We start from the raw sequence: 27,024 nt of genomic DNA, 5'->3' as shown, positions 1-27,024 counted from the left end.
CAGGACGCTGCAACGTCACGGATCGTTGTCGTTCTCGTTGGAAAGTTGCTGAGTGTGAAGGTACCTTTACTATTTCCCTATCTAACTATCAGGGTTCTTGTGAACCTAAACAAATAGATCCTTTAATAAGGAGCTGTGGTATGATCAGACCATGTTCTTGCATGGTCAGACACAGCCATTACACCGCACACTGCAGGGGCACATGTATAAGATTATCTCAGCACAGGGACATTTTGTAAAAACACATCCAATTGTGGAAATTATTATTATTTCAAGATGTATTGATTAAACTCAACTTTAAAATTAAGTTTGTTTGTGGGAAAACCCTTTTAAGGAGAGTTGAGGAGCTTTCCTTAAAATGGAGGATTACAGAAAACAGTCTAAACATATTTTCACAATGATAGTTATTGCCAACACCTCAAAAAAGGAAAGTGCGCGGCTCACAGGATTAATTTACCTGCAAAGTGCTTGTCAGGAAGTTGTTCTGAGATACAATGTCTATGAAGAAGTCTGTAGGAACCTGTGCCAGCTGGTGATACAGGACAGAGATGACCTCACTGTACAGATCTGGGTGCTGCATGGAGAACGTCTCTGCACGGCACACAAGATTCAGCAGATTCTTCCACTGTTCAAACCCCTCATAGACGTTACCCAGAAGGAAACACACGAAGGAAAACTGCAGCTCAGCTGAAATGGAAGAAACGGTACACAAAAATATTAGTGTCAAAATTATAATTACTATCACTATCGTGAAAGTGTAACCATCGTATTAAAGGGCCACTGTCACCCCCCTCCAGCTGTTATTAACTAAAAGAGCCAGCTTGTGCAGCAGTAATGCTGCATTCTAACAAGGTGGCTCTTTTAGTTTTAGGTTCAAGTATACCCCAAATAAAGCATTTTTATACTTAGCCACAATTCCTGTCTCTAGCCAGGTAGGCGGGTCCTCACTCCCCAGCTTGGCCAGATCCTCTGCCGTCACTCACATCTTCCTGCGCTTTCGGCGCCGCCCCCTCAGCGCTGTTATCGTTTAAAAACCGGCGCCTGCGCTGTGTACTGGTGTCCTGCGCAGACGCAGTAAGCTCTGGCCGTCTGACGTCCCAGCCAGGCTTGCACACTGCGCCTGCGCGGGCATTGCGGCCAGCCACCTTTGGAATCCCCGCCCCGCACTGTGTTATGCGTTATGCACAGTGCGGGGCGGGGATTCCAAAGGTTCCACCTATACAGAATATTCCGTGTAATGGCTGATACCAGAGAACAAAAGACATCCACAGAACACCAGGATGGATCGCTGCACAGCAAATAGCTGTAGGACCTGCGATGACGTCACTGCCATGTGATTAGGGCAATCACACGCCAGTGACGTCATCGCAGGTCCTACAGCTATTTGCTGTGCAGCAGATCCATCCTGGTGTTCTGTGGATGTCTTTTGTTCTCTGGCATCAGCCATTACACGGAATATTCTGTATAGGTGAAACAAATATATACTGATAAGAAGACGTTTTCCGGGGATTCCAAAGGTGGCTGGCCGCAATGCCCGCGCAGGCGCATTGTGTAAGCCTGGCTGGGATGTCAGACGGCCAGAGCTTACTGCGTCTGCGCAGGACACCAGTACACAGCGCAGGCGCCGGTTTTGAAACAATAACAGCGCTGAGGGGGCGGCGCCGAAAGCGCGGGAAGATTGGAGTGACGGCAGAGGAGCTGGCCAAGCTGGGGAGTGAGGACCCGCCTACCTGGCTAGAGACAGGAATTGTGGCGAAGTATAAAAACGCTTTATTTGGGTATACTTGAACCTAAAACTAAAAGAGCCACCTTGTTAGAATGCAGCATTACTGCTGCACAAGGTGGCTCTTTTAGTTTATAACGGCTGGAGGGGGGTGACAGTGGCCCTTTATTTCATAAATCAATAGTACACATGAAAAAAAGCTCTTATCAAATACATAGAATCTTATCTGTAGCAGTCACCATCTCCTATATAGATAGGAGGAGGGTGGAGCTCTGCCTTTAGCCCCTCCTCCTTCCTTCTACATAGAACTGTAACCATAACAGCCATCTATCTCAGTAATGGGAAAGTCTGTCTTCACTGAATACACATTTTACCCATGGCTTGAGAATGTTGATAAAGGCAGATTTTGTCAGAGAAAGAAGCATATTTCTCTGATAAAAATATATTACAAAGTTGCTTATTTCCATTTGTACTGTTGCTTTATGAAATAAAAAGTAAAACAACGGTTAACCTTTAACCCCTTAACCCCCAAGGGTGGTTTGCATGTTAATGACCGGGCCAATTTTTACAATTCTGACCACTGTCCCTTTATGAGGCTATAACTCTGGAACGCTTCAACGGATCCTGATGATTCTGACAGTATTTTCTCGTGACATATTGTACTTCATGTTAGTGGTAAAATTTCCTTGACATTACTTGAGTTTATTTGTGAAAAAAAACGGACATTTGGCGAAAATTTTGAAAATGTCGCAATTTTCCAACTCTGAATTTTCATGCCCTTAAATCACAGAGATATGTCACACAAAATACTTAAGTAACATTTCCCACATGTGTACTTTACATCAGCAGAACTCTGGAACCAAATTTTTTTTTTGTTAGAGAGTTATAAGGGTTAAAAGTTGACCGGCAATTTCTTATTTTAACACTTTTTTTTTTTTTTTTTTTTTTTAGGGACCACATCACATTTGAAGTCACTTTGAGGGGTCTATATGATAGAAAATGCCCAAGTGTGACACCATTCTAAAGACTGCACCCCTCAAGGTGCTCAAAACCACATTCAAGAAGTTTATTAACCCTTCAGGTGTTTCACAGGAATTTTTGGAATGTTTAAAAAAAAATTAACATTTAACTTTTTTCACAAAAAAATTATTTCTGATCCAATTTGTTTTGTTTTACCAAGGGTAACAGGAGAAATTGGACCCTAAAAGTTGTTGTACAATTTGTCCTGAGTACACTGATACCCCATATGTGGGGGTAAACCACTGTTTGGGCGCATGGCAGAGCTCGGAAGCTCACCATTGGACTTTTCAATGCAAAATAGTTGGAATTGAGATAGGATGCCATACCGCGTTTGGAGAGCCCCTGATGTGCCTAAACAGTGGAAACCCCCCCAAAAGTGACACCATTTTGGAAAGTAGACCTTAACTTATCTAGATGTGTGGTGAGCACTTTGAACCCCCAAGTGTTTCACAGAAGTTTATAATATAGAGCCGTGAAAATTAAAATATCTTTTTTTTTCCCAGAAAAATGATTTTTTTAGCCCCCAGTTTTGTATTTTCCCAAGGGTAACAGGAAAAATTGGACCCCAAACGTTGTTGTCCAATTTGTCCCGAGTACGCTGATACCCCAATATGTGGGAGAAAACTACTGTTTGGGTGCATGGCAGAGCCCGGAAGGGAAGAAGTGGCGTTTTGGAATGCAGACTTTGATGGAATGGTCTGTGGGCGTCACGTTGCGCTGGCAGAGCCCCTGATGTACCTAAACAGTAGAAACCCCTCACAAGAGACCCCCATATTGGAAACGAGACCACCTAAGGAATTTATCTAGATGATGATGAGGTGGTGATCACTTTGAACCCCCAAGTGTTTCAATAAAGTTTATAACGCACAGCCGTGAAACTATTTTTTTTTTCCCCACAAAAATGATTTTTAGCCCCCAGTTTTGTATTTTCTCATGGGTAACAGGAGAGATTGGACCACAAAAGTTGTCCAATTTGTCCCGAGTACGCTCATACCCCATATGTGGGGGTAAACCACTGTTTGGGCGCACGGCAGAGCTCGGAAGGGAAGGAGCACTGTTTCACTTTTTCAACGCAGAATTGTATGGATTGAGATCAGACGTCATGTTGCGTTTGCAGTGCCCCTGGTGTGCCTAAACAGTGGAAACCTCCCAATTCTAACTCCAACCCTAACCCCAACACACCCCTAAGCCTAATGCCAACCCTAACCATACCCCTAACCCTGACACACTCCTAACCCAACCGTAATCCAAACTCTAACCCCAACCCTAACTTTAGCCCCAACCCTAACCTTAATGGAAAAAATGGAAATAAATACATTTTTTTATTTTATTATTTATCCCTAACTAAGGCGGTGATAATGGGGAGTTTTGTTTACTAGATATAGCGGGTTTTTATGTTTGGCAGCTGTCACACACTAAAAGACGCTTTTTATTGGAAAAAATATATTTTGCGTTACCACATTCTGAGAGCTATAATTTTTCCATATTTTGGTCCACAGATTCATGTGAGGTCTTGTTTTTTGCGGGACGAGTTGATGTTTTTATTGGTATCATTTTTGGGCACATGACATTTTTTGATCGCTTTTTATTCCGATTTTTGTTAGCCAGAATGAACAAAAACCAGCAATTCGTGAATTTCTTTGGGGGGGGGGGCATTTATACCGTTCCGTGTGTGGTAAAATTGATAAAGCAGTTTTATTCTTCGGGTCAGTAAGATTACAGCGATACCTCATTTATATAATTTTTTAAGGTTTTGGCGCTTTTATACAATAACTATTTTATAGAAAAAATAACTATTTTTGCGTCGCTTTATTCTGAGGGCTATAACTTATTTTTTCGCTGATGACGCTGTATGGCGGCTCGTTTTTTGCGGGACAAGATGACGTTTTCGGCGGTACAATGTTTATTTATATCCGTCTTTTTGATCGCGTATTATTCCACTTTTTGTTCGGCGGTATGATGATAAAAAGCATAGTTACTTACCGATAACGGTATTTCTCAGAGCCCAAGACAGCACTACCAGAGAGAGAGGGGATCCGCCCTTCAGGGACAGGAAACCTATAGGATAAAAGGGCGGTACCTCTCTCCTGTGTCAGTTTGGTTTACAAAGCATCAGAAGTCCTCCAAGTTAGTGACAACAAAACAAATATACACTTTTAACATATTGCTTAACAGGTTTACACCGTGTCTATAATAAAAATACACACATCATATAATAAAAGTGCTCACCGCACACGTGATAAGGGGGGCGAATAAGCAGGTGCTGTCATGGGCTCTGAGAAATACCGTTATCGGTAAGTAACTATGCTTTTCTCAGTCGCCCAAGACAGCACTACCAGAGAGAATTGCAGAGATTATTGCTTTAGGGAGGGACCACAGCCTGCAAGACCCTTCTTCCGAAGGTTAAGTCAGATGAAGAGGCTAGGTCTAAGCGGTAGTGTCTAAAAAAGGTTGAAGGTGATGACCAGGTGGCCGCCTTACAGATTTTATCTATTGATACCTCCGACCTTTCGGCCCATGAGGTCGACATAGCTCTTGTAGAGTGCGCTTTGAGCCCCTCAGGAACTGTATTTCCAGTGGACAAGTACGCCAAAGCTATCGCATCTGTTATCCAGCGTGCTATAGTGCTTTTGGAGGCCTTGAGTCCTTTTCTGGGTCCCTGAAAACAGATAAAGAGAGATCCTTCCTTCCTATGCTGTTGGGTGGATTCTAAGTATTGCACTAGACACCTTCTCACATCTAAAGTGTGGAATTTTTCATCTTTCTTATTTTTAGGATTTGGGCAGAAGGAAGGAAGGATTATCTCCTGGGACCTGTGAAAATTGGATGCAACCTTGGGTAGATAAGCAGGGTCTGTTTTCAGTATTACCCTATCATCCATGATTTGCGTGAAGGGAGGATTTGCAGATAGAGCCTGGAGATCACTTATTCTACGGGCAGATGTTAAGGCTTTGAGAAGGGCCGTTTTAAGTGATAAGGTTCTAAGTGGTATCGAATCTATAGGCTCAAACGGGGGTTCTGTTAGGGCTGACAAGACTAAATTTAAGTCCCAGGTTGGTAGTCTTTTTTTTAGGTTTATGGGTTTAGATCTTACAGCAGCTTTAATAAACCTTATTACCCATGGATTAGCGGCTATATTCTCACTGAATAATGCCCCTAAAGCTGCTATTTGCACCTTTAAAGGTGCTTACCGAGAGACCTAGGTCTAAGCCTTTTTGTAGGAATTCTAATACTTTATCAACTGGGACCCCATCTTGTAAGTTTACCCCAGAGGTGGACAGAAACTTTTCCAGGTTTTGCCGTATATTTTAGTTGTTACTGTTTTCCTACTTTTCAATAGTGTGGACACTAATTTATCCGAAAAGCCCCTTGCCTTTAGTAGTGACCTCTCAAGTTCCACGCTGTCAAGTGGAGACTCTCTGACTGAGGGTGGAACACCGGTCCCTGCGATAGGAGGTCCGGAAGAACCCAGGGATCGGTGACTGATAGTATTCTCAGCCAGGAAAACCAGGTCCTTTTGGGCCAGAAGGGGGCTATTAGGATGAGTCTCACCCTGTCCTGTCTTGATTTTCCGCAGAACTGCCGGGATAAGTATATGAGGAGCAAAGGCATATGTGAGACCCTGAGTCCAGGGAATCGTGAATGCATCCAGAGCCTGAGGGCCCCCCCTGGGGTCTAGAGAACACAACTCTTTTACTTTCCTGTTTTCTACACTGGCAAAATGGTCTATCACAGGGACCCCCCATAGTTTGGTGATGTGATTGAAGACGCTTTGATTCAGTGGCCCATTCTCCCTGTTTTAAATGGGTACGGCTTAAGAAGTCTGCTTTAAATGGGTACGGCTTAAGAAGTCTGCTTTTTGGTTCTCTACCCCTTTTATATGTAGTGCAGAGAGGGACATGAAGTGGTTTTCTGCTAAAGTGAAGATTTGGGAAGTGGCCTTCATTAGGGCTTGAGACCTGGTCCCCCCTTGGTGGTTCAGGTAGGCTACCACCACCTGATTGTCCGAAAAAACCCGTACATGATGCCCCTGCAGGCTGGGAAGGAAGTATGATCGAGCACGGCTCACCGCCCAAAGTTCTTTTTGGTTTGAGGACGCACCGTATTCTTGATCTGTCTATAGACTCCCTGAGTGATACTGCTGCCCAGATGAGCTCCCCACCCCATGGGACTCGCATCCGTGGTAACTATCCGAGATATGTCTATTACCCAAGGAACCCCTTTTGATGGTGGTTGGAATCCAACCACCAAGCTAGGGAATGAATAGTGTCTGAATTTAGAGTCATATGTCCTTCTAGATGTCCCTTTAGTGTAATCTGATTCCTCAGAATATCCCACTGGAGGCTTCTCATGTGGATTTGGGCCCACTGGATTGCTGGGAGGCAGGCAGAAAGGGACCCCAGTAATGACATCGCTCCTCTCAAGGTCATATGAGGGTTTGAGCAAGCTTTTGAGACAAGATTTAATATTTTATTTTTCTTCTGGTCTGGAAGACGACATTACTGTGTTATGGAGTCCAAAGTTAAACCCAAAAACTCTTGAACTCTGGTCGATTCTAGTTTTGATTTTTGGAGATTTAGAAGCCAGCCTAACTCCTTTAGAGTTTTCTATTACTCTGTCGCATTGTTGGCGACAGTGTTGGGCAGAATTGCTGACAATTAGAAAGTCGTTCTAGTATGGCACTATTAAAATGTCCTTCTCTCTTAGATGGGCCATCATTTCCGCTATCAATTTGGTAAACACACGGGGTGCCACTGAAATGCCAAAGGGAAGAGCTTTGTACTGGTATTCCCTTACTTCTCCTCCCATGACCACTGCTAGTCTGAGGTATTTCTGGGAGTTCTTGTGGATTGGGACGTGATAATACGCGTCGCTGAGATCCAACACTATCATGAAGCAATTCGGAAACAGGTTTTTGATTGTTGATTTTATTGATTCCATTTTGAAACTTTGATTTTTTTATATAATCGTTTAGCTTCCGCAAATTTATTATTGTGCGGAAGGACCCATCCGGTTTTGGAACCAAAAACAGTGGGGAATAAAACCCTGTCCCTCTTTCCAGTGGGGGAACTTCTTGAATGACGTCTTTGTTTATGAGCTTTGTAACTTCTTGTTCCAATGCATGTTGTTGCTGAGGTGAAGATTTTAGTGGGGTGACCACAGTTTTGGGGAGGAGGGGAAGTAAAGTTTAATTTGCAGTCCCATTTTTATCAAGTTCAAAATCCAGATGCTGGTTGAGATTTTTTCCCAGGCCGGAAGGTATTGAGATAATCTCCCTCCCACCCAGGGGGAGGTGTCACTTAGGGGTCTTTTTATCTCTTGGGGAATTACCGAAAAGGAACCCCCTATCCCTCCTTTTTCCATCATCCCATCTGTTCTGTTCCCTTGGGGGACGTCTCCGAAAAATGTCCTATTCTGAAAGGGCACCTTTGGTGTGGCCAGGTTAGAGAACCCTTTTTTCTTATCTCCCGCTTTTTGTAAAATGTCATCCAGGGTCTCCCCAAACAAAAAACAGGATTTTTGGTTGCTTACCGTAAAATCTGTTTTTCGGAGCCTTCATTGGGGGACACAGGAACCATGGGTGTATGCTGCTGCCACTAGGAGGTTGACACTATGCAAATAAAAAAGTTAGTTCCTCCTCTGCAGTATACACCCTACCGACAGGAAGTAGGATATTCAGTTAGTGAGAAAGCAGTAGGAGAAGCAACATGTAAAAGATAGAAAACTCAAACTCACAATATAACACAATAAAACAGCTGTTCAACTTGGGAGGGTGCTGTGTCCCACAATGAAGGCTCCGAGAAACAGATTTTATGGTAAGCAACCAAAAATCCTGTTTTCTCTATCGCCTCATTGGGGGACACAGGAACCATTGGACGTCCCAAAGCAGTCCCTGGGGTGGGAACAGCAGAAAAACTCCATTCAGGTCAGAGGACTCACCACAGCCGCCTGCAAGATCCTTCCGCCTAAGCTGGTAACTGCCGAAGCGTAGATATGGAGCTTATAACATTTGGCAAATGAGTGAATGGAACACCAGGTTGCCGCCTAGCAAAGTTGTAGGGCGGATGCCCCATGGTGTACCGCCCAGGAGGCGCCCACTGCCCGGGGCAGAGTGAGTCTTAATCCCAGGAGGAGTCACTGTTCTTGACCCGGTAAGACTCCAGAATAGCAAGTCTGATCCAGAGAACAATCGTAACCTTAGAGGCCAGCAGGCCTCTTGGCGTACCGTCTGAATGACAAATAGACAGTCCGTCTTCCTAAGAAGGCGGTCCTAGACAAATAGATCCTCACCGCCCTGACCAGGTCTAGCCTGTTCAGCAAACGCCCCCGGGAATAGGTTGGAGCAGGACAAAAAGGCGGGAAGGATGATCTTATTCAAGTAAAAGGAGGACACCACCCTGGGAAGAAAAGACGACGAAGGCCGTAAAGCTACCTTATCCTGGTGAAAAATCAAGAAATGGAGGGACAGGAGAGAGCCACCAACTCCGAGGCGCGCCTAATGGAGGTGATGGTCACCAGAAACGCCACCTTGCGGGACAGAACAGAAAGTGAGGCCTCATGGGGAGGTTCAAGGGGGGAACTCCACAGCCTCCAGAACAAGATTGAGGTCCCAGAGATCCACGGGAGTCTGGTACGGGAGAGCCGCATGCGCCACTCCCTGAAGAAAAGTTCTGATCTGAGAAAGGGAGGGATATAAATCTTTGTACCGTGATAGCCAGTAGCTAAGGACTTCTGAAAGGAACTTCAGAAAGAGAATGGAAAGGGTTGCTACCTGACCCTTTAGAGAACTAAGGGCAAGGCCAGCGTCAAGTCCCGCTTCGAGAAAACGGCTGAAATGGAAGGTTTCAACAGCAAAGCTGTTAAATTGAGCAACCAAGAACTCTGTGGCAGATCGGTCCTTGGTACAGAAGCTCTAGCCTGTCTGGGGCCTCCGGTGGGAGTCCGCGAGAAGATTGGCGATCTCAGCGAACCAGAACCTTCTGGGCCAATCTGGTGCGGTCATAATGACCGGCACCCCTTCCGCATTGATCTCCATAGCCTGGGAAGAAAAGAAAAGGAACAGGAGGAAACAGATAGGGAAGTACCAATTGCGACCCAGGAATGGCCAAAGCATCGGTATCCACAACAAGAAGATTGCGAACCTGGAAAGAAACGGCAGAACCTTACTAAGCAGTCGGGACGCCAAGAGATCCGCGGCCGGAGTTCCCCATCAAAGGCAAAATTGAAGGAAGACCTCATGATGCAGGGACCATTCTCCTGCCGCAAGGCCCTCGCGGCAGAAAAAAAACACTGCGGCCTAGTTGTCCACGCCGGGGGATATGCACTGCGGATAGTGCCGAAAATGTCACCTCTGCCCGGAGGAGGATCTTGGATACCTCCGCCATTGCCAAGAGACTCTGATTCCCTCCCTGGTGATTGACATATGCCACAGCCGAGGCATTGGACGTCTGGATTTTGACTGGCAGACCTCTGAGAAGCCCAGTGAGTCAGGGACAGAAGAACGGCCCCTATCTCAAGGGTGTTGATCGGCAGAGAGGACTCTTGCTCCGACCAACGCCCCCTTCACTGACGGATGGGGAGAAACTGCGCCCCAGCCGGGAATGCTGGTGACCGTCGTCACCACCTGCCATGGGCGAGAAGGGAGGACCAGACCTGAGGAATGAGAGGAGATGACAGCCACCAGTTGAGAGACTATTAGAATCGGACGGAAAGCCGAATCGGACGATCCAGAGACAGCACAGACCTGTCCCACTGAGAAAGGATGGCCTGCTGAAGTGGTCTCAAGTGGAACAGCACAAAAGGGAAAGCTTCCGATGCCGTCACCATGTGTCACAGGACCTTCATTGCTGAACGGAAGGAAGGCAGCCGAGGGCCTTGCAGAGAGCGAACTCCGTCCTTGAGAATTGCCCGCTTCTCCTCGAGAAGAAAAACCCTCGACTGATGGGCGTCGAACAGCATGCCTAAGAGGACGAGGCACTGACTCGGAACAAGACAAGACTGTTCTGTTGAACAGCCACCAGAAACGGGACAAGGAGTCGAGGATGATGGTCAGACTCTCCTGGACCAGATAGAGGGGCAGAACCTTGATGAGGAGGTTTTCGAGGTATGGAATGAGCACTAGGCCCTTGATCCTCAAAATGGCCATAAATGTACCCATGATCTTTATGAAGACACTGGGAGTGGTCGCAAGACGGAGCGGCGGGGCGACAAACTGGAAAAGACTCGTCTGCTTCGCGAACGCAGGTGTGCTGGGAAAATCAGAACATGGAGATAGGCGTCTTGGATATCTATGGAGCACAGTACAAGCAGGTTTGAATAGAAACCTGTGAAGCGTTCCTGCTGTGGGACGGAAACGATAACCTCCGAACAAAGAAGGAAGGTAATGGACGCAAAGAAACCTGGGATCAGAGTAGAATTTTTTAGAGGACGGAATTCGAAGAAGCGATTCCGGGGCCACGAAGCGAACCCTATCTTGTATCCAGAGGATACCACCTCCCTGATCTAAGTGTCCTCCACCGAGGCCAGCCAAACATCCCTGAAAAAAAAAACAGGAGACGCCCGCCCAAACTGGGGGGAACGCTGGGCGCTTAGCCTGGTGGACCTAACATGGGAGTTGCGGGAACGCCGGAAAGGGGTAGGCTTGAAGTAAGCCTTTTCTCTAGCCAGACGAGACCGCGATCTGCGTTAGCTAGAGGGATCTTCCGGCGCCGCGAAACAGCGAAAGGACAAAAGGGAGCTGAACTGCCATTTCAGGGGAGGCCGGCAAGGCTTGGAGGGAACTTGTGCCTCCCGTGGCATCCTTAATAATTTGTTCCAGTATGTAGCCAAAGAGAAGGGCCCCCTGGAAGGGGAGGCTGGTAAGGGACTTCTTTGAAGACAAGTCCGCCTGCCGTGTGTAGAGCCGAATATTCTGCCGGATGGCCACCATATTGCTGGACGCCTGAGCTGCACAAGTCGCGCATCTAGGGAGGCAGATACCAAATATTTACCTGCATATGAAATCTGGTCCGTCAGGTCGGCTAGCTCCCCCGGAGGAGCTCCAGCCGGGATGCCCTTACACGGCTGTTTGGTCCATCTAGCTATGGTCCTTGAGACCCAGGTAGAGGCAATGGCCGAGGCACAAAGCAGAAGCAGCCGCTTCAAAGGCTGATTTATCCAGCGATTCTATATTTGTATCCTTGGAATCCATGAGGAATGCTGCATTGGAAAGTGGAAGGACCAAGTTGGTACATAGACTGGGGACTGACAAGTCCAGAATTGCCCTCTTCCTGCCGAGGAATCAGTCCAGTTAGCGATGAGCTCAGGGGAGAAAGAATATAGGATGTCGAGACGCTTCCCTGTCTGAAAGCATCTGGTATGGTTCACCTTTCCCCTGGCAAGTACCACCACCAATTCAGTGTGTGGGGCAAAGACCTTGGAAGTTGGTTTTGACCATCTAAACGAAACCGCCTATTCTGCGGGTTCCGTAGAGGTATCCATGATGCCTAAGGTCTGGTTAATCGCAACAATAAGGCTATGTAGCCTATCACTCATGCTAGAGGCCTGTAGTGAAACCAAGTCTGAAACTTCCTCTGCAAACATGACCGAGGACGCCCGTCTGACTCGGGAGAGGAGGATCTGGAACAGGGATCTCACCGTTCCAGACCGGAGGGCGAGATGGAGCGGGAAAGGAACTTAGAATTCTGCTCCTGTATGGATCTCTTGTGGCCTGTGTTGAAAAGGCCGGACAGAGAATCCTGTGACCCACTGGCAACTGCGGTCAAGCACGGTACACCAGGGTCACGACATCCTCGTGAGGTCCGCCACAGACTGAAACAGAGGGAAAGGGCAGCACGGTGGCTCAGCGGTTAGCACTGCAGCGCCGGAATAAAAGGCAGCGTGGCTGAAAAGTCGCCGCGCTGGAGGAAGATAGCGTGACCCTCCGGAACAAGGAGGGGAAGAGAGGTGCCAGCAAGGACGCTGCACTTGCTGGCACCTCTCTTCCCCTCCTTGTTCCGGAGGGTCACGCTATCTTCCTCCAGCGCGATCCCTGCCCGTGGGACCTGCCGAACAAACCAGGACAAGGTAGCCTGGTAACAGCAGTCCTTAGTATAACAAAAAGGCTCAGAGGGATCCATCTCCTTTGATTTCCTAACTGGGACGGGTGGTGGAAATTACTCACCTCAAAAACTCCCACGCCATCCGTTACTAACCTTAAGCCGAGAAAGGTGTCAGACGTCCATGGAGCTGATGGTGGACGTCCTCGTCTCCTCCAACCGACAGGCTCTGGTGGGCGAGTGGGTGGGGGACAGAGCTAGGACCGAACTTCTAAGTACGCTTGTGTGCTAGGATCATGGTCCTGCTATCGGATCTATGAGGATACGGGGTGGCAGTACACGCCGTACTCATAGTCCATAATGTGGGATTACAGGTGTGGCTGTTCGCCTTTTATCCCTCCGGAAAACCTGAAAGAAAAGACGCACATTGAGGTAGATAAGGGTCTAATGAAAGACCCGTGTCCACCTCCTACTGACACTAAGCTAAACTGAATATCCTACTTCCTGTCGGTAGGGTGTATACTGCAGAGGAGGAGCTAACTTTTTTATTTGCATACTGTCAACCTCCTAGTGGCAGCAGCATACACCCATGGTTCCTGTGTCCCCCAATGAGGCGATAGAGAAATTTTCCCTCACATGGAATTAAGTTTCTGTTTAGTCTGTAGGTCGCCTGGCCAACTTTTTAGCCATAGCGTCCTACGAGCTGCTTTAGATAAAGCCGCTGATTTAGAAGTGAGTTTAATAGAGTCGGCTGACGAGTCCGCTAAAAAAAGCTGCCGCCCCTCTAATCATGGGAATCAATTCTATCACCTTATTCTAGATACACCATCTCTTAGTTGTTTTTCTAAGTTATCAATCCAAATCATTAGAGATCTAGAAGTACATGCAGCTGCTATTGCAGGCCTTAAACATCCCCCTGCCGATTCCCAGGCCCCTTTAAGGAAGGTATCGGCTCTTGTCAAGAGGATCTTTCAGAGTTCCCATGTCCTCAAAGGGCAACGCAAATTTTTTTGAGGCCTTAGCTACTGCTACGTCAAGTTTAGGGGCTTTATCCCATGAGGTAGAAGCCTCTTCCTCGAAGGGATATTTCCTTTTAAGGGAGGGTACCGATGAGTTTTTTTTCTTTCTGGTTTTTCCCACTCCTTTTTTATTAATGCTTGAACATTTTCGTTAAGCGGAAAGACTCTGCGTTTTTTCTGACCTAATCCTCCAAACATAATGCCCTGTACCGTTCTGTCAGGACGGGGATCCAGGACCCCCATTAGTCGATCTTAAAGCCTTCACAAGGGCATCGACCTCATCTAAAGGAAAGCAGTGGCGACCTCCATTCTCAGAATCCGAGGAGGAGGAGGAACCCCGCCTATCTGAATCTCCATCTTCAGAACTAGAGGAATCGGAGTGGGAATAGGATACAGGTTTTTTCTCTTTAACCTTTTCCCCTTTAAGGGATTTAAATGCTGTCTCTACCTCTCATTTGATTACAGATCGTAACTCAGAGGCAAAATTAGGGGTTTCCTCACAAAGGACTTGTCCTATACAGGAATCACATAATTTCTTATCCCAGGTCTGCGACAAGGGTTTTCTGCACAGGGGACAAGACCTGTGCTTAGTTTTCGCCGTTCTTTTTTTCGCCTAAAAATAAACGGAGAAGAGGGGACCCCAATTATTTGGTGAACTTTCACGAAGATCACTCACCCATCTTGCGCAGCTACAGGTACCGGTTCTGGAGGAGGTATAGGATCCTGTATGAGATCCGTAGACGGTGGTGTCGGCTGGTTAGCCATTCTGGAGCCTTTACTCTGTGGCGTGAAATGGCTGCTGGAGCGAGTACTGCGGGTGCCGGCAGATGATCTCTTTCTTTGCGCATCCGGGTTGCGCTGGTGGTGACTATGCTGCTGCGGCTGTAACTGCTGCGGCGGCTGGAGCTGCTGATCGCTGTCCTCCATTATTCGGACTGCATGCAGCAAGGAAGAACTCCTATGGTGATCTTTTAAAACGGAGATTTGGCGCCAATCCACCCCCTCCTCCAGGGCTGCGTCATCGGGAAGTGCTGATCCCCACACATCAATGTGCGTATGTGCGCGCTACCCAGGACCCGGAAGTGGAGATGCACTGGATCCGGGGCGGCGGCCATCTTGGTGCACCTCGCACACCATGCGCCTGCCCCGAATCAGGAAGTGCTTGAATGCAGAAGTCCTATTGCAGGCACACCGGGTCCTCAAAGCCCCTACCCCAATCCGGGGAGGCAGCCGCGCTTCCCTCCGCGCACTCTGCAGACCCCTCGGTCCCAGCAGTGGCGGCGGCGGAAACTGCACCAGCCGTGACAGGGGCCTCCCCGCCGTCATAGCTCGACTGGCCGGCTCCGGATCTTCAAGGTACCGATCCTAGAGGGTTCTGTCAGGGACAGGAAACCAAAACTGACGCAGGAGAGAGGTACCGCCCTTTTATCCTATAGGTTTCCTTTCCCTGAAGGGAGGATCCCCTCCCTCTCTGGTAGTGCTGTCATGGGCGACTGAGAAGCAATGTTTTTTGCCTCTTTTTTTTTTTTTTTTTAACTAGTGGGACAGTTTTATAGGTCGGGTCGTTACGGACGTGGCGATACTAAATATGTGTACTTTTATTGGAAAAAAAAATATATATATATTTATTTTTACTTTGTCCCAGTGTGGGACATCATGGTAAAGTGTCAGATCGCTGATCATCAGCAATCTGACAGGCACTGCAGGAGGCTTGCCGGCACCTGCTCTGAGCAGGCGCTTGCAAGCCACCTCCCTGCAGGACCCGGAAGGAGCCCCGCGGCCACCTTGGATCCGATGCCTGCAGGGAGGAGGACGGAGGAGATGCTCGGAGCAACGCGATCACATAGCTTTGCTCTGAGGGTCTCAGGGAAGCACGCAGGGTCCCCCCCCCTCCCTGTGCGATGCTTCCCTATGTCGCTGGAACTCTGCGATCATGTTTGATCGCAGTGTTTCGGGGGCTAATGTGCCAGGAGCGGTCCGTGACTGCTCCTGGCACGTAGTGCCGGATGTCAGCTGTGATAGTCAGCTGACACCCGGCCGCGCTCCCCACGGCTGATCGCGTTAGACATACTATCCCGTCGGTGGTCATACGGGCCCATACCACCTCGACGGGATAGTACGTCTAATGTCAGAAAGGGGTTAAAACAATGAGGTCAGCTCATTATCATTGCAAGTATGTCAGGACCGTAAAGGACACCTGGTCTGCTGGTACCCAATACATTCGGAATAGAGAGAACTGGACACCCGTAACAATTTTTAGTGGCTGGATCGCTATTTTTCACTTACCTAGGATCGCCAGTGGATCCCCTGAATAGTTGATGTTGATCAGTTCTCCAAGTGCAAAAGACGAATCCATGCTGTGCTGTGTAATCTCAGCAGGGGTGGCATTCTTTGGGTACATTTTCTCTGGTAATTGGCTGAATCGGATTTCTGTTCCCTCTTTCTGCTTCATTTGGGGAAGCCTGGATAAACCTTCCTTATAATTCTGGCAGACAGTGTCATACCTGAGCAAAGAAGGAAAAATGTAACCACATACAAGTTCAACATGGGCTCAATATGTAGATGCTATAACTGTTAGCATCAGGTATGAAATATATGTATTTTATTTACTTTCACCTTAACCCCTTAAGGACTAAGCCACTTTGTAGGTTAATGACCGAGCCTCATTTTCCAAATCTGACAAGTGTCACTATGAGATAACTTGTAATAACTCTGGAACGCTTTAACATATCTCACTGATTTGGAGACATGTTTTTGTGACATATTGTACTTCATGTTAGCGTTAAATTTTGGTCGATTTGTGTTTAGTTATGAAGATATTGAACATGTCAATTTTCAAACTTTAAATTTTTTATACCCTTAAAATAAGACATATGTCACAAAATAGTTAACATTTCCCACATGTCTACTTAACATCTGCAGCATTTTTTAAACCTGTTAGAAAGTTAGTAGGGTTAAACAAAATTAAGCAATTTCTCATTAAACCAAACAAATATAAAAAATTAATAAATACAAAAAAAGTTTCTTTTTTTATTTATAGGGACCACATCACATTTGAAGTGACTGAGGGGCTACATGACAGAAAATACCAAACAGTGAAGCCATTTTGACCCCTCAAAGTGCTCAAAACCACAGTCAAAAAGTTTATTAACCCTTCAGATGCTTCAAAGGAAATAAAGGAATGTGAAAGGACAAAATTAACATTTTACTTTTTTTTTCCCAAAAAAGTTACTTTAGTGCCAATTTTTTTTTACTTTCAAGACGGTAACAGGAGAAAAAAAAACACCTAAAAAAAATTGTTGCACAATTTCTCCCGACAATGTCGATGCCCCATATGTGAGGGAATACTTCTGTTTGGGCGCATGGCAGGGCTTAGAAGGGAAGAAGCACACTTTGACTTAATTAACTCAAAATTGGCAGGAAATCAAGAACGAGCGCTATGTACAGTTAGGAGAGACCCTGATGTGCTTAAAGGAAACCTGTCAGCATAATGATACCTTGGTATTTTTCAGTTTTGAGTTAATGATATGCTCGTGCTTTGTCGCAGGCCTGTTGGGGGGGTCTTCATGTGGTACTCTGCTTAGGTATTCACCAGTATGGCTTATGACCAGGGCTGTGAAGTCGGAGTCATGGAAATTGCGGAGTCGGAGGTTTGACTTACCAACTCCACAGCCCTGCTTATGACACTAGGTCACTCATCCCTCGGTGACCTGCCCCCTAGTTTACATAATGAATATTATATACAGTATATTAAAAAAAAAATCCCCTTCCGCAGGCAGGCCACAGCAGCAGCGCCTGCACTGCACCATGATCGCATCCATTTTGCGCATGTAATTATTCTTTTTGAAATCCATAAATTCCTAAAAAAAAATCAGTCTGAAAATTGCACCGAACGCGCCTGTGCAGTAGCAGCTATCGATGATCGGATAGCTGCTAGTGCGCAGGCGGCGCCATCTTGGTAGAGAAAAAAAAAAAGCCTCCTCCAAGATGGCGACACCGGCACCTGCGCAGTGAAAATTAAAAATGACTTTTTTCCCTAAATTTTTTATTTTCACAAAGGTAACAGGAGAAAATGGGCCCCAAAATTTGTTACGCAATGTCTCCTCAGTACGGAAGCGCCCCATATGTGGTCAAAAACTACTTTTTAGGCACAGTGGAAAACTGAGAAGGGACTATGCGCCATATCAGAGTACAGATTTGCCTGGAATGGTTTGCGATACCATGTCATATTAGCAGAGCCTCTGTTGGTGTCAGGACAGCAGTATCCCCAGTTTATAAATCAGACCTCGTAATAAAATATTTCACAAAATTTTATACCATTGAGCGGTGAAGAAAAATAAAATTACATTTTTTAACCACTACAATTTTGTTCTAGTCTTAGACTTAAATTTTTACAAGGAGAAATAGGTAAAAATGACAACAATTTGGTAAAAACATTTTGTGGTGAATTAGGCAATACCCCATATGTGGCTGTAGAGTACTGTTTGGCCACACAGTGAGATGACTCCAGAGGGAAGGAATGCCATTTGACACCTGGAGCACAAATTTTCATAGAATAGTTTGCAGACTCCCTATACAAAGCCCCTAAGTGCCAGAAGATAAGAAACCCGTTCAATTGATGTCTATTTGGAAATTACACCCCTCTGGGAATTTATCTACAGGTGTAGCGATGATTTTGACTCCATCTGCATTTTCCAGAAATGGATGTAGCTAAAGGAAAATGCAAATCTGAGATTGTAGTGCCCGTACTTTTTGTCCAGCTCTTGTTTCCGGAGACACACACACACATACACCGCAAATTAAGTGGGCTTTCCTTGCTACAGTAACGCCAAAGATGAGGACGCTAACTGCAGTTTAGACACACTGAGTAGCTCCGGCGGAGAGGAGCATTTGGATTTGGAAGAGATTTTGCTTGATTTCTTCTGGTGAGAGCCACATCCTTATCAAGAACCAGTGTGCTACCAGTAATGTGGACACCCTCTATATTTCTGAGTTGAAGCTTCTATTGGTGGCATATTGGATCACATTTATCATGTTCTCCATTCTGAGCACTTACATCAGGGTTTCCATCTAAATCTACAAAATGAGTTTCATTTTCACAGCTCAAAGTTATAAAATTATGTGACACCTGTGGGTTCAAGGTGCTCACCACACCTCAACATAAGTTCTTTGACAGGTGGAGTTTTCAAAATGGGTTCACTTGTTGGGGGTTTCCACTGTTTAGGCACCTCAAGGGCTCTGCAAACAACATGTTGTCAGCCATCTATTTCAGACAACTTTGTGTTCCAAAAGTCAAATGGCGCTCATTCCCTTCCGAGCCCAGCTATGCCCCAAAACGGTAGTTTGCCTCCACATATGGGGTATCTGTGTACTCAGGAGAAATTGCACAACAAATTGTACTGTCCATTTTCTAATGTTGCGAAAATGCAACATGTGAGGCTAAATCAACATTTTTTGTGGGAAAAAGTAACAGTGTCATTTTTTACTCCGATGTAGCTTTAATTCCTGTGAAGCAGGAAAAGGTAATAAACTTCTTGAATGTGGTTTTGAGCACTTTTAGGAGTGCAGTTTTTAGAATGATGTCACTTTTGGACATTTTCTGTCATATATGCCCTCAAAGTCACCTCAAATGTGATGTGGTCTCTAAAAAAAATTGGTTTTGTATATTTTGTTGGAAAATTGATAAATTTCTTATTAACTTTTAACCCTTCTAATTTCCTAGCCTAAAAAAAAAAAAATTATGTAAAGTAGACATGTGGAAAATGTTACTTATTAACCCCTTCATGACCCAGCCTATCTTGGCCTTAATGACCTTGCCGTTTTTTGCAATTCTGACCAGTGTCCCTTTATGAGGTAATAACTCAGGAACGCTTCAACGGATCCTAGCGATTCTGAGATTGTTTTTCCGTGACATATTGGGCTTCATGTTAGTGGTAAATTTAGGTCGATAATTTCTGAGTTTATTTGTGAAAAAAACGGAAATTTGGCAAAAATTTTGAAAATTTCGCAATTTTCACATTTTGAATTTTTATTCTGTTAAACCAGAGAGTTATGTGACACAAAATAGTTAATAAGTAACATTTCCCACATGTCTACTTTACATCAGCACAATTTTGGAAACAAATTTTTTTTTTGCTAGGAAGTTATAAGGGTTAAAATTTGACCAGTGATTTCTCATTTTTACAACAAAATTTACAAAACCATTTTTTTTAGGGACCACCTCACATTTGAAGTCAGTTTGAGGGTTCTATATGGCTGAAAATACCCAAAAGTGACACCATTCTAAAAACTGTACCCCTCAAGGTGCTCAAAACCACATTCAAGAAGTTTATTAACCCTTCAGGTGTTTCACAGCAGCAGAAGCAACATGGAAGGAAAAAATGAACATTTAACTTTTTAGTCACAAAAATTATATTTTAGCGAAAAATTTTTTATTTTCCCAAGGGTAAAAGGAGAAACTGGACCACGAACGTTGTTGTCCAATTTGTCCTGAGTACGCTGATACCTCATATGTGAGGGTAAACCACTGTTTGGGCGCACGGCAGGGCTCGGAAGGGAAGGAGCGCCATTTGACTTTTTCAATGAAAAATTGGCTCCAATCTTTAGCGGACACCATGTCGCGTTTGGAGAGCCCCCGTGTGCCTAAACATTGGAGCTCCCCCACAAGTGACCCCATTTTGGAAACTAGACCCCCCAAGGAACTTATCTAGAAGCATAGTGAGCACTTTAAACTCTCAGGTGCTTCACAAATTGATCCGTAAAAATGAAAAAGTACTTTTTTTTCACACAAAATTTCTTTTAGCCTCAATTTTTTCATTTTCACAAGGGCAACAGGATAAATTGGATCCTAAAATTTGTTGGGCAATTTCTCCTGAGTACGCTGATACCTCATATGTGGGGGTAAACCACTGTTTGGGTGCACGGCAAGGCTCGGAAGGGGAGGTGTGCCATTTGACTTTTTGAATGGAAAATTAGCTCCAATCGTTAGCGGACACCATGTCGCGTTTGGAGAGCCCCTGTGTGCCTAAACATTGGAGCTCCCCTACAAGTGACCCCATTTTGGAAATTAGACCCCCCAAGGAACTTATCTAGATGCATAGTGAGCACTTATAACCACCAGGTGCTTCACAGAAGTTTATAACGCAGAGCCGTCAAAATAAAAAATAATTTTTCTTTCCTCAAAAAAGATGTTTTAGCAAGCAATTTTTTATTTTCACAAGGGTAACAGGAGAAATTGGGCCCCAATATTTGTTGCCCAGTTTGTTGTGAGTACACTGGTACCCCATATGTGGAGGTAAACCACTGTTTGGGCGCACGTCGGGGCTTGGAAGGGAGGGAGCATCATTTGACTTTTTGAACGCAAGATTGGCTGGAATCAATGGTGGCGCCATGTTGCGTTTGGAGACCCCTGATGTGCCTAAACAGTGGAAACCCCTCAATTCTAAATTCAACACTAACCCCAACACACCCCTAATCCTAATCCCAACTGTAGCCATAACCCTAATCACAACCCTAACCCCAACACACCCCTAACCACAACCCTAACACACCCGTAACCCTAATTCCAACCCTAACCCTAATCCTAACCCTAATCCCAACCCTAACCCTAATCCCAACCCTAACCACAACTGTAACCCCAACACACCCCTAACCCTATCCGTAACCCTAACCACAAGCCTAATCTTAACCCTATTTCCAACCCTAGCCCTAATTCCAACCCTAACCCTAAGGCTATGTGCCCACGTTGCGGATTCGTGTGAGATTTTTACGCACGATTTTTGAAAAATCTGCAGGTAAAAGGCACTGCGTTTTACCTGCGGATTTACAGCAGATTTCCAGTGTTTTTTTGTGCGAATTTCACCTGCGGATTCCTATTGAGGAACAGGTGTAAAACTCTGCGGAATCCTCACAAAGAATTGACATGCTGCGGAAAATACAACGCAGCGTTTCTGCACGGAATTTTCCGCACCATGGGCACAGCGGATTTGGTTTTCCATAGGTGTACATGGTACTGTAAACCTGATGGAAAACTGCTACGAATTCGCAGCGGCCAATCCGCTGCGGATCCGCGGCCAAATCCGCACTGTGTGCACATGCCATTACCCTAACCCTACCCCTAACCCTAACCCTACCCCTAACCCTACCCCTAGTTCTAACCCTAACCCTAGTGGAAAAAGAAAAAAAATATATTTTCTTTATTTTATTATTGTCCCTACCTATGGGGGTGATAAAGGGGGGGGGGTTTATTTATTATTTTTTTATTTTGATCGCTGTGATAGAACCTACCACAGCGATCAAAATGTACTTTGTAATGAATCTGCCGGCCGGCAGATTCGGCGCCCGCCATTTTGGAAGATGGCGGCGCCCAGGGAGAAGACGGACCGACTTCGGGAGGCTCAGTAAGTATGAGGGGGTGGTGGGGGGGCGGATCGGAGGACAGGGGGGGGGGGATCGGAGGACGGGGGGAGCGGACAGGAGCACGGGGGAGCGGACAGGGGGACGGAGGGGGGTACCGGACAGAACGGAGGACTGGGAAGGAGATCGGGGGCGGTGGCAGAACATGATTTCCAGCCATGGCAGATGCTATTGCAGCATCGGCCATGGCTGGATTGCAATATTTCACCATTTTCATAGGTGAAATATTGCAAATTGCTCTGATTGGCTGTTGCACTTTCAACAGCCAATCAGAGCGATCGTAGCCACGTGGGGGCAAAGCCACCCCCCCCCTGGGATGAAGTACAACTCCCCCTCTCCCTGCAGATCGGGTGAAATAGGAGTTAACCCTTTCACCCGATCTGCAGGGGCGCGATCATTCCATGACGCCACATAGGCGTCATGGGTCGGATTGGCACCGAATTTCATGATGCCTACGTGGTGTCAAAGGTCGGGAAGGGGTTAACTATGTTGTGTGATATATCTTTCTGGTTTAAGGGCATAAAAATTAAAAGCTTGAACATTGCAACATTTTCAAAATTTTTACAAATCAACGCAAAAAATAATCTGCCTAAATTTATCACGAACAGTAAGTACAAAAACAATCTCAAAATCACTGGGATACAATAGAGGGTTCCAGAGTTGTTACCTCATAAATTGAAAATGGTTAGAATAGTAAAATTTGGTCTGGTCTAGAAGGTGAAAACAGGCTCGGTGGTGAAGGGGTTAAGTTGAAATGGTAGCAGAAGATGTTATGGTACTGTCCCACACTGAATGGGTATAATGATGATGCTTACGGCAGAACGTATGCATGTAAAGAATGAGGAAACTAAAATAAAACGAACATCTACATGGAAAACATCAACAAAACATAAAGCTGCATAATATTATTTTCTATGTCTACCTGGGTAAGTTATGTTTGGCTCGGTCTTCTGTGCGGGTCATTTCCTCCATAGGTAAGACTTCAGGAAATGAGCAAATGGTCCCACAGGCTGGCTGTAGCTTCAACATTGCTTCTTTAGATATGTGGTTGGTGAGTGACACCCAGCGACGGAGACTTTCATATGGGTAGGGCCCCAAAGATGGGTCCAAAGACGTCAACTGTTCCCGTAAATTTTCAGCTTCTTCCTGGGAAGCAGCAACCATTTCTTCTTCCAGAGAGTCCCAGCGCAGGAGGCGGATTTCCTTCTGCTCCAAGTGGAAAAAAATGCCTGAGCGTGGACCAGTTTCACCAGAAGCCCCACCAATTCTTTTCGAGCTGTAGTGAATAAAGTGAATCCCTGGTGGCACCATCTTCACACCTTTGAATCGAGGGCCCACTTGCCAACTGTTTGAATCTATCCCAAACTCAGACCCCTCTGGGACTCCGAAGATGATAATTGTTGCTCCTTCAAAGAACAGCTGACGTGCCAAATCTGGATCCATTTCTGCAGATGAACTTGCAAATCTGCGCAACAAAAAAAAAATCATAATTGAGTCAGGCTTAATCACTGTCTTACAGATTGCAAGGATATTAACACATTCATTGGCATTTTTTTTTTTTTTTACTTAAAGAGGACATTACACCAAATTGTTCATGTTGAACTCTACACAATATTTAATAGTGGCTGCAGAGTGAATGAAACCATTTTATTTTTTTTAATTTTGCCTCTCCATTGCAATCAAAATATTTGGCACCTAATGAATTAATTTTTGTTAAGTTCAAGAGAGTGTTAAGCGCGATTGTGTTTTCCCTGGGGGCTATCGTGCGGTTGTTATTATACGAATGCCCTGCACCCAATCAGCGCCACTTTCACTGTCCCTGCCGTCGGACATGTTGAACATCAACAGCAAGTCAGGGCTGCAGCTGCTCTCAGAGAGACATTTTCCGCAGCATGTGCACAGCGGTTTTGCATTTCCCATTCATTAACATTATGTGCACTCTGCACTGCGGATTTGAGGCAATTCCACGGGTCCAAAAACGCTGCGGAAACACATAAAAAACCACAACGTGTGCACATACCCTTAGGCCAGCGTCACACTAGCGAGTTTTATGGACGTATGAGCGCAGAAAATACATCCGTAAAATATGCATAACACACGGCCCAATGATTCTCTATGTCCCAGCTCCTATCAGCCGTATTTTACGGATCCGTATAATACGGTCTTCTACGGCCATAGAAAATCGCAGCATGCTGCAATTGTCACCGTATTGCGCAAAAAAAAATAAAAATTCGCCAATGAAAGTCTATGGGGGCGAGAAAAATACGGATTACACACGGACCAGCAGTGTGACTTGTGAGAAATACGCAGTGGTGTTCTATAGAAAAGCCGGTAATTCAATTGCCGGCTTTTCATTTCTCCTTCACAAACCCGACAGGATATGAGACATGGTTTACATACAGTAAACCATCTCATATCCGTTTTTTTTTTTTTCCATATTCCACACTACTAATGTTAGTAGTGTGTATGTGCAAAATTTGGGCGCTGTAGCTTGTAAAATAAGGGTTAAATCGCGGAAAAAATTGGCGTGGGCTCCCGCGCAATTTTCTCCGCCAGAGTGGTAAAGCCAGTGACTGAGGGCAGATATTAATAGCCTAGAGAGGGTCCATGGTTATTGCCCCCCCCCCCCCCCCCTGGCTAAAAACATCTGCCCCCAGCCACCCCAGAAAAGGCACATCTGGAAGATGCGCCTATTCTGGCACTTGGCCACTCTCTTCCCACTCCTGTGTAGCGGTGGGATATGGGGTAATGAAGGGTTAATGTCACCTTGCTATTGTAAGGTGACATTAAGCCAGATTAATAATGGAGAGGCGTCAATTCTGACACCTATTCATTATTAATCCAATAGTACGAAATGGTTAATAAAACACACATTATTTAAAAGTATTTTAATGAAATAAAGACACAGGGTGTTGTAATATTTTATTATACTGGTAATCCACCTGAAGACCCTCGTTCTGTAACAAAGGAAAAATAAAAAAACAATATCTCATACCTTCCGTCGCTCAGATCAAGTCCCACGAAGTAAATCCATCTGAAGGGGTTAAATCATTTTACAGCCAGGAGCTCTGCTAAAGCAGTGCTCGTGCCTGTAAAACCCCCGGGAATGACCTGTAGTTACCTTGAGTTGCGGTGATACGCCCTCTGCTGGATGTCCTCATGAACTGGAGCCTTGGAAAAGTTCCCACGCTCGAGTTCATATGAGGACATCCAGCAGAGGGCGCCTCACCGCAACTCAAGGTAACTACAGGTCACCCCGCTTTCCATTCATTCCCCGGAGGTTTTACAGGCACGAGCACTGCTTTAGCAGAGCTCCTGGCTGTAAAATGATTTAACCCCTTCAGATGGATTTACTTCGTGGGACTTGACCTGAGCGACGGAAGGTATGAGATATTGTTGTTTTTTTATTTTTCCTTTGTTACAGAACGAGGGTCTTCAGGTGGATTACCAGTATAATAAAATATTACAACACCCTGTGTCTTTATTTCACTAAAATACTTTTAAATAATGTGTGTGTGCGTGTGTGTGTTTTATTAACCATTTCGTACTATTGGATTAATAATGGATAGGTGTCATAATTGACGCCTCTCCATTATTAATCTGGCTTAATGTCACCTTACAATAGCAAGGTGACATTAACCCTTCATTACCCCATATCCCACCGCTACACGGGAGTGGGAAGAGAGTGGCCAAGTGCCAGAATAGGCGCATCTTCCAGATGTGCCTTTTCTGGGGTGGCTGGGGGCAGATGTTTTTAGCCAGGGGGGGCAATAACCATGGACCCTCTCTAGGCTATTAATATCTGCCCTCAGTCACTGGCTTTACCAGTCTGGCGGAGAAAATTGCACAGGAGCCAACGCCAATTTTTTCCGCGATTTAACCCTTTAATAGCTAGAGGGCCCAAATTTTGCACATACAGGCTACTAACATTAGTAGTGTGGAATATGCAAAAAAAAAAAAGGGATACGAGATGGTTTACTGTATGTAAACCATGTCTCATATCCTGTCGGGTTTGGGAAGGAGAAATGAAAAGCCAGCAATTGAATTACCGGCTTTTCACATATCTCGCGCTGAATTAAATATAAATACAATATATATATATATATATATATATATATATATATATATATATATATATATATATATATATATATATACATACACATATATATATATATATATATATATACACACACACATACACATAATGTATATATGTTTTAACGAACATTTGAGCACATAAATCCATTAGATGTCAGTTTTGCAAGCCTGCGAGAAAATATTGCAGTACAGATGCCATACGGATTACATACGGAGGATGCCATGCGCAAAATACGCTGCCACACCCTGCCTACGGATGACATACGGATCACTATTTTGGGAACATTTCTGCGTATTACGGCCGTAATAAAGGGACCGTATTTACATACGCTGAGTGTGACGCCGGCCTTATTCTGATGACAAAGCCACCGAGGTTTTTCTTGGAAAAATCACTGCAGGGAAAAGCTGAATGGCTTTATAGGTGGTTTTGCAGTGAATTTCTGTGGTGTCAGCCATCTGGGGGTTTTTTGCCTGTGCTTCCAAGTATGTAGAGCGGGCTGCTGGAAGTATTACTACTTTAATCCACTTCACGATTGATCTGTGTGCATGGAAGGGCTGTATATTATTTAACCCATTCCCAACACACGAAGTATAGCTATCTGTATATTTAATTGTAAAGTGCTGTGGAATATGTTGGCGTTATATAAATAAAAATTATTATTATAAAATTATTATCTGTTATGTCGTATCCCTGACTTTGATGCGGGCA

General features: G+C 45.3%; 1 protein-coding gene across 4 annotated transcripts in view; it reads right to left on the bottom strand.

The window, feature by feature from the left end:
- The window catches only part of AAR2 (AAR2 splicing factor), a 37,190-nt gene that overhangs the window by 5,450 nt on the left and 4,716 nt on the right, over window positions 1–27,024 (bottom strand). For all 4 annotated transcript variants that reach the window (XM_077251581.1, XM_077251580.1, XM_077251583.1 and 1 more), the window contains exons 2-4: window positions 23,137–23,679; window positions 16,086–16,303; window positions 458–687 (exon numbers count right to left, since the gene is read on the bottom strand). In XM_077251581.1, coding sequence (XP_077107696.1) covers window positions 458–687; window positions 16,086–16,303; window positions 23,137–23,657 — 969 coding nt within the window. In that variant the 5' untranslated portion in view covers window positions 23,658–23,679. The remainder of the gene's footprint in view (window positions 1–457; window positions 688–16,085; window positions 16,304–23,136; window positions 23,680–27,024) is intronic.

The sequence above is a fragment of the Ranitomeya variabilis genome, chromosome 4, assembly GCF_051348905.1.
Source record: "Ranitomeya variabilis isolate aRanVar5 chromosome 4, aRanVar5.hap1, whole genome shotgun sequence".
In the NCBI taxonomy this organism is placed as follows: Eukaryota; Metazoa; Chordata; class Amphibia; order Anura; family Dendrobatidae; genus Ranitomeya; species Ranitomeya variabilis.
This window is presented reverse-complemented; position numbering and strand designations above follow the sequence as displayed.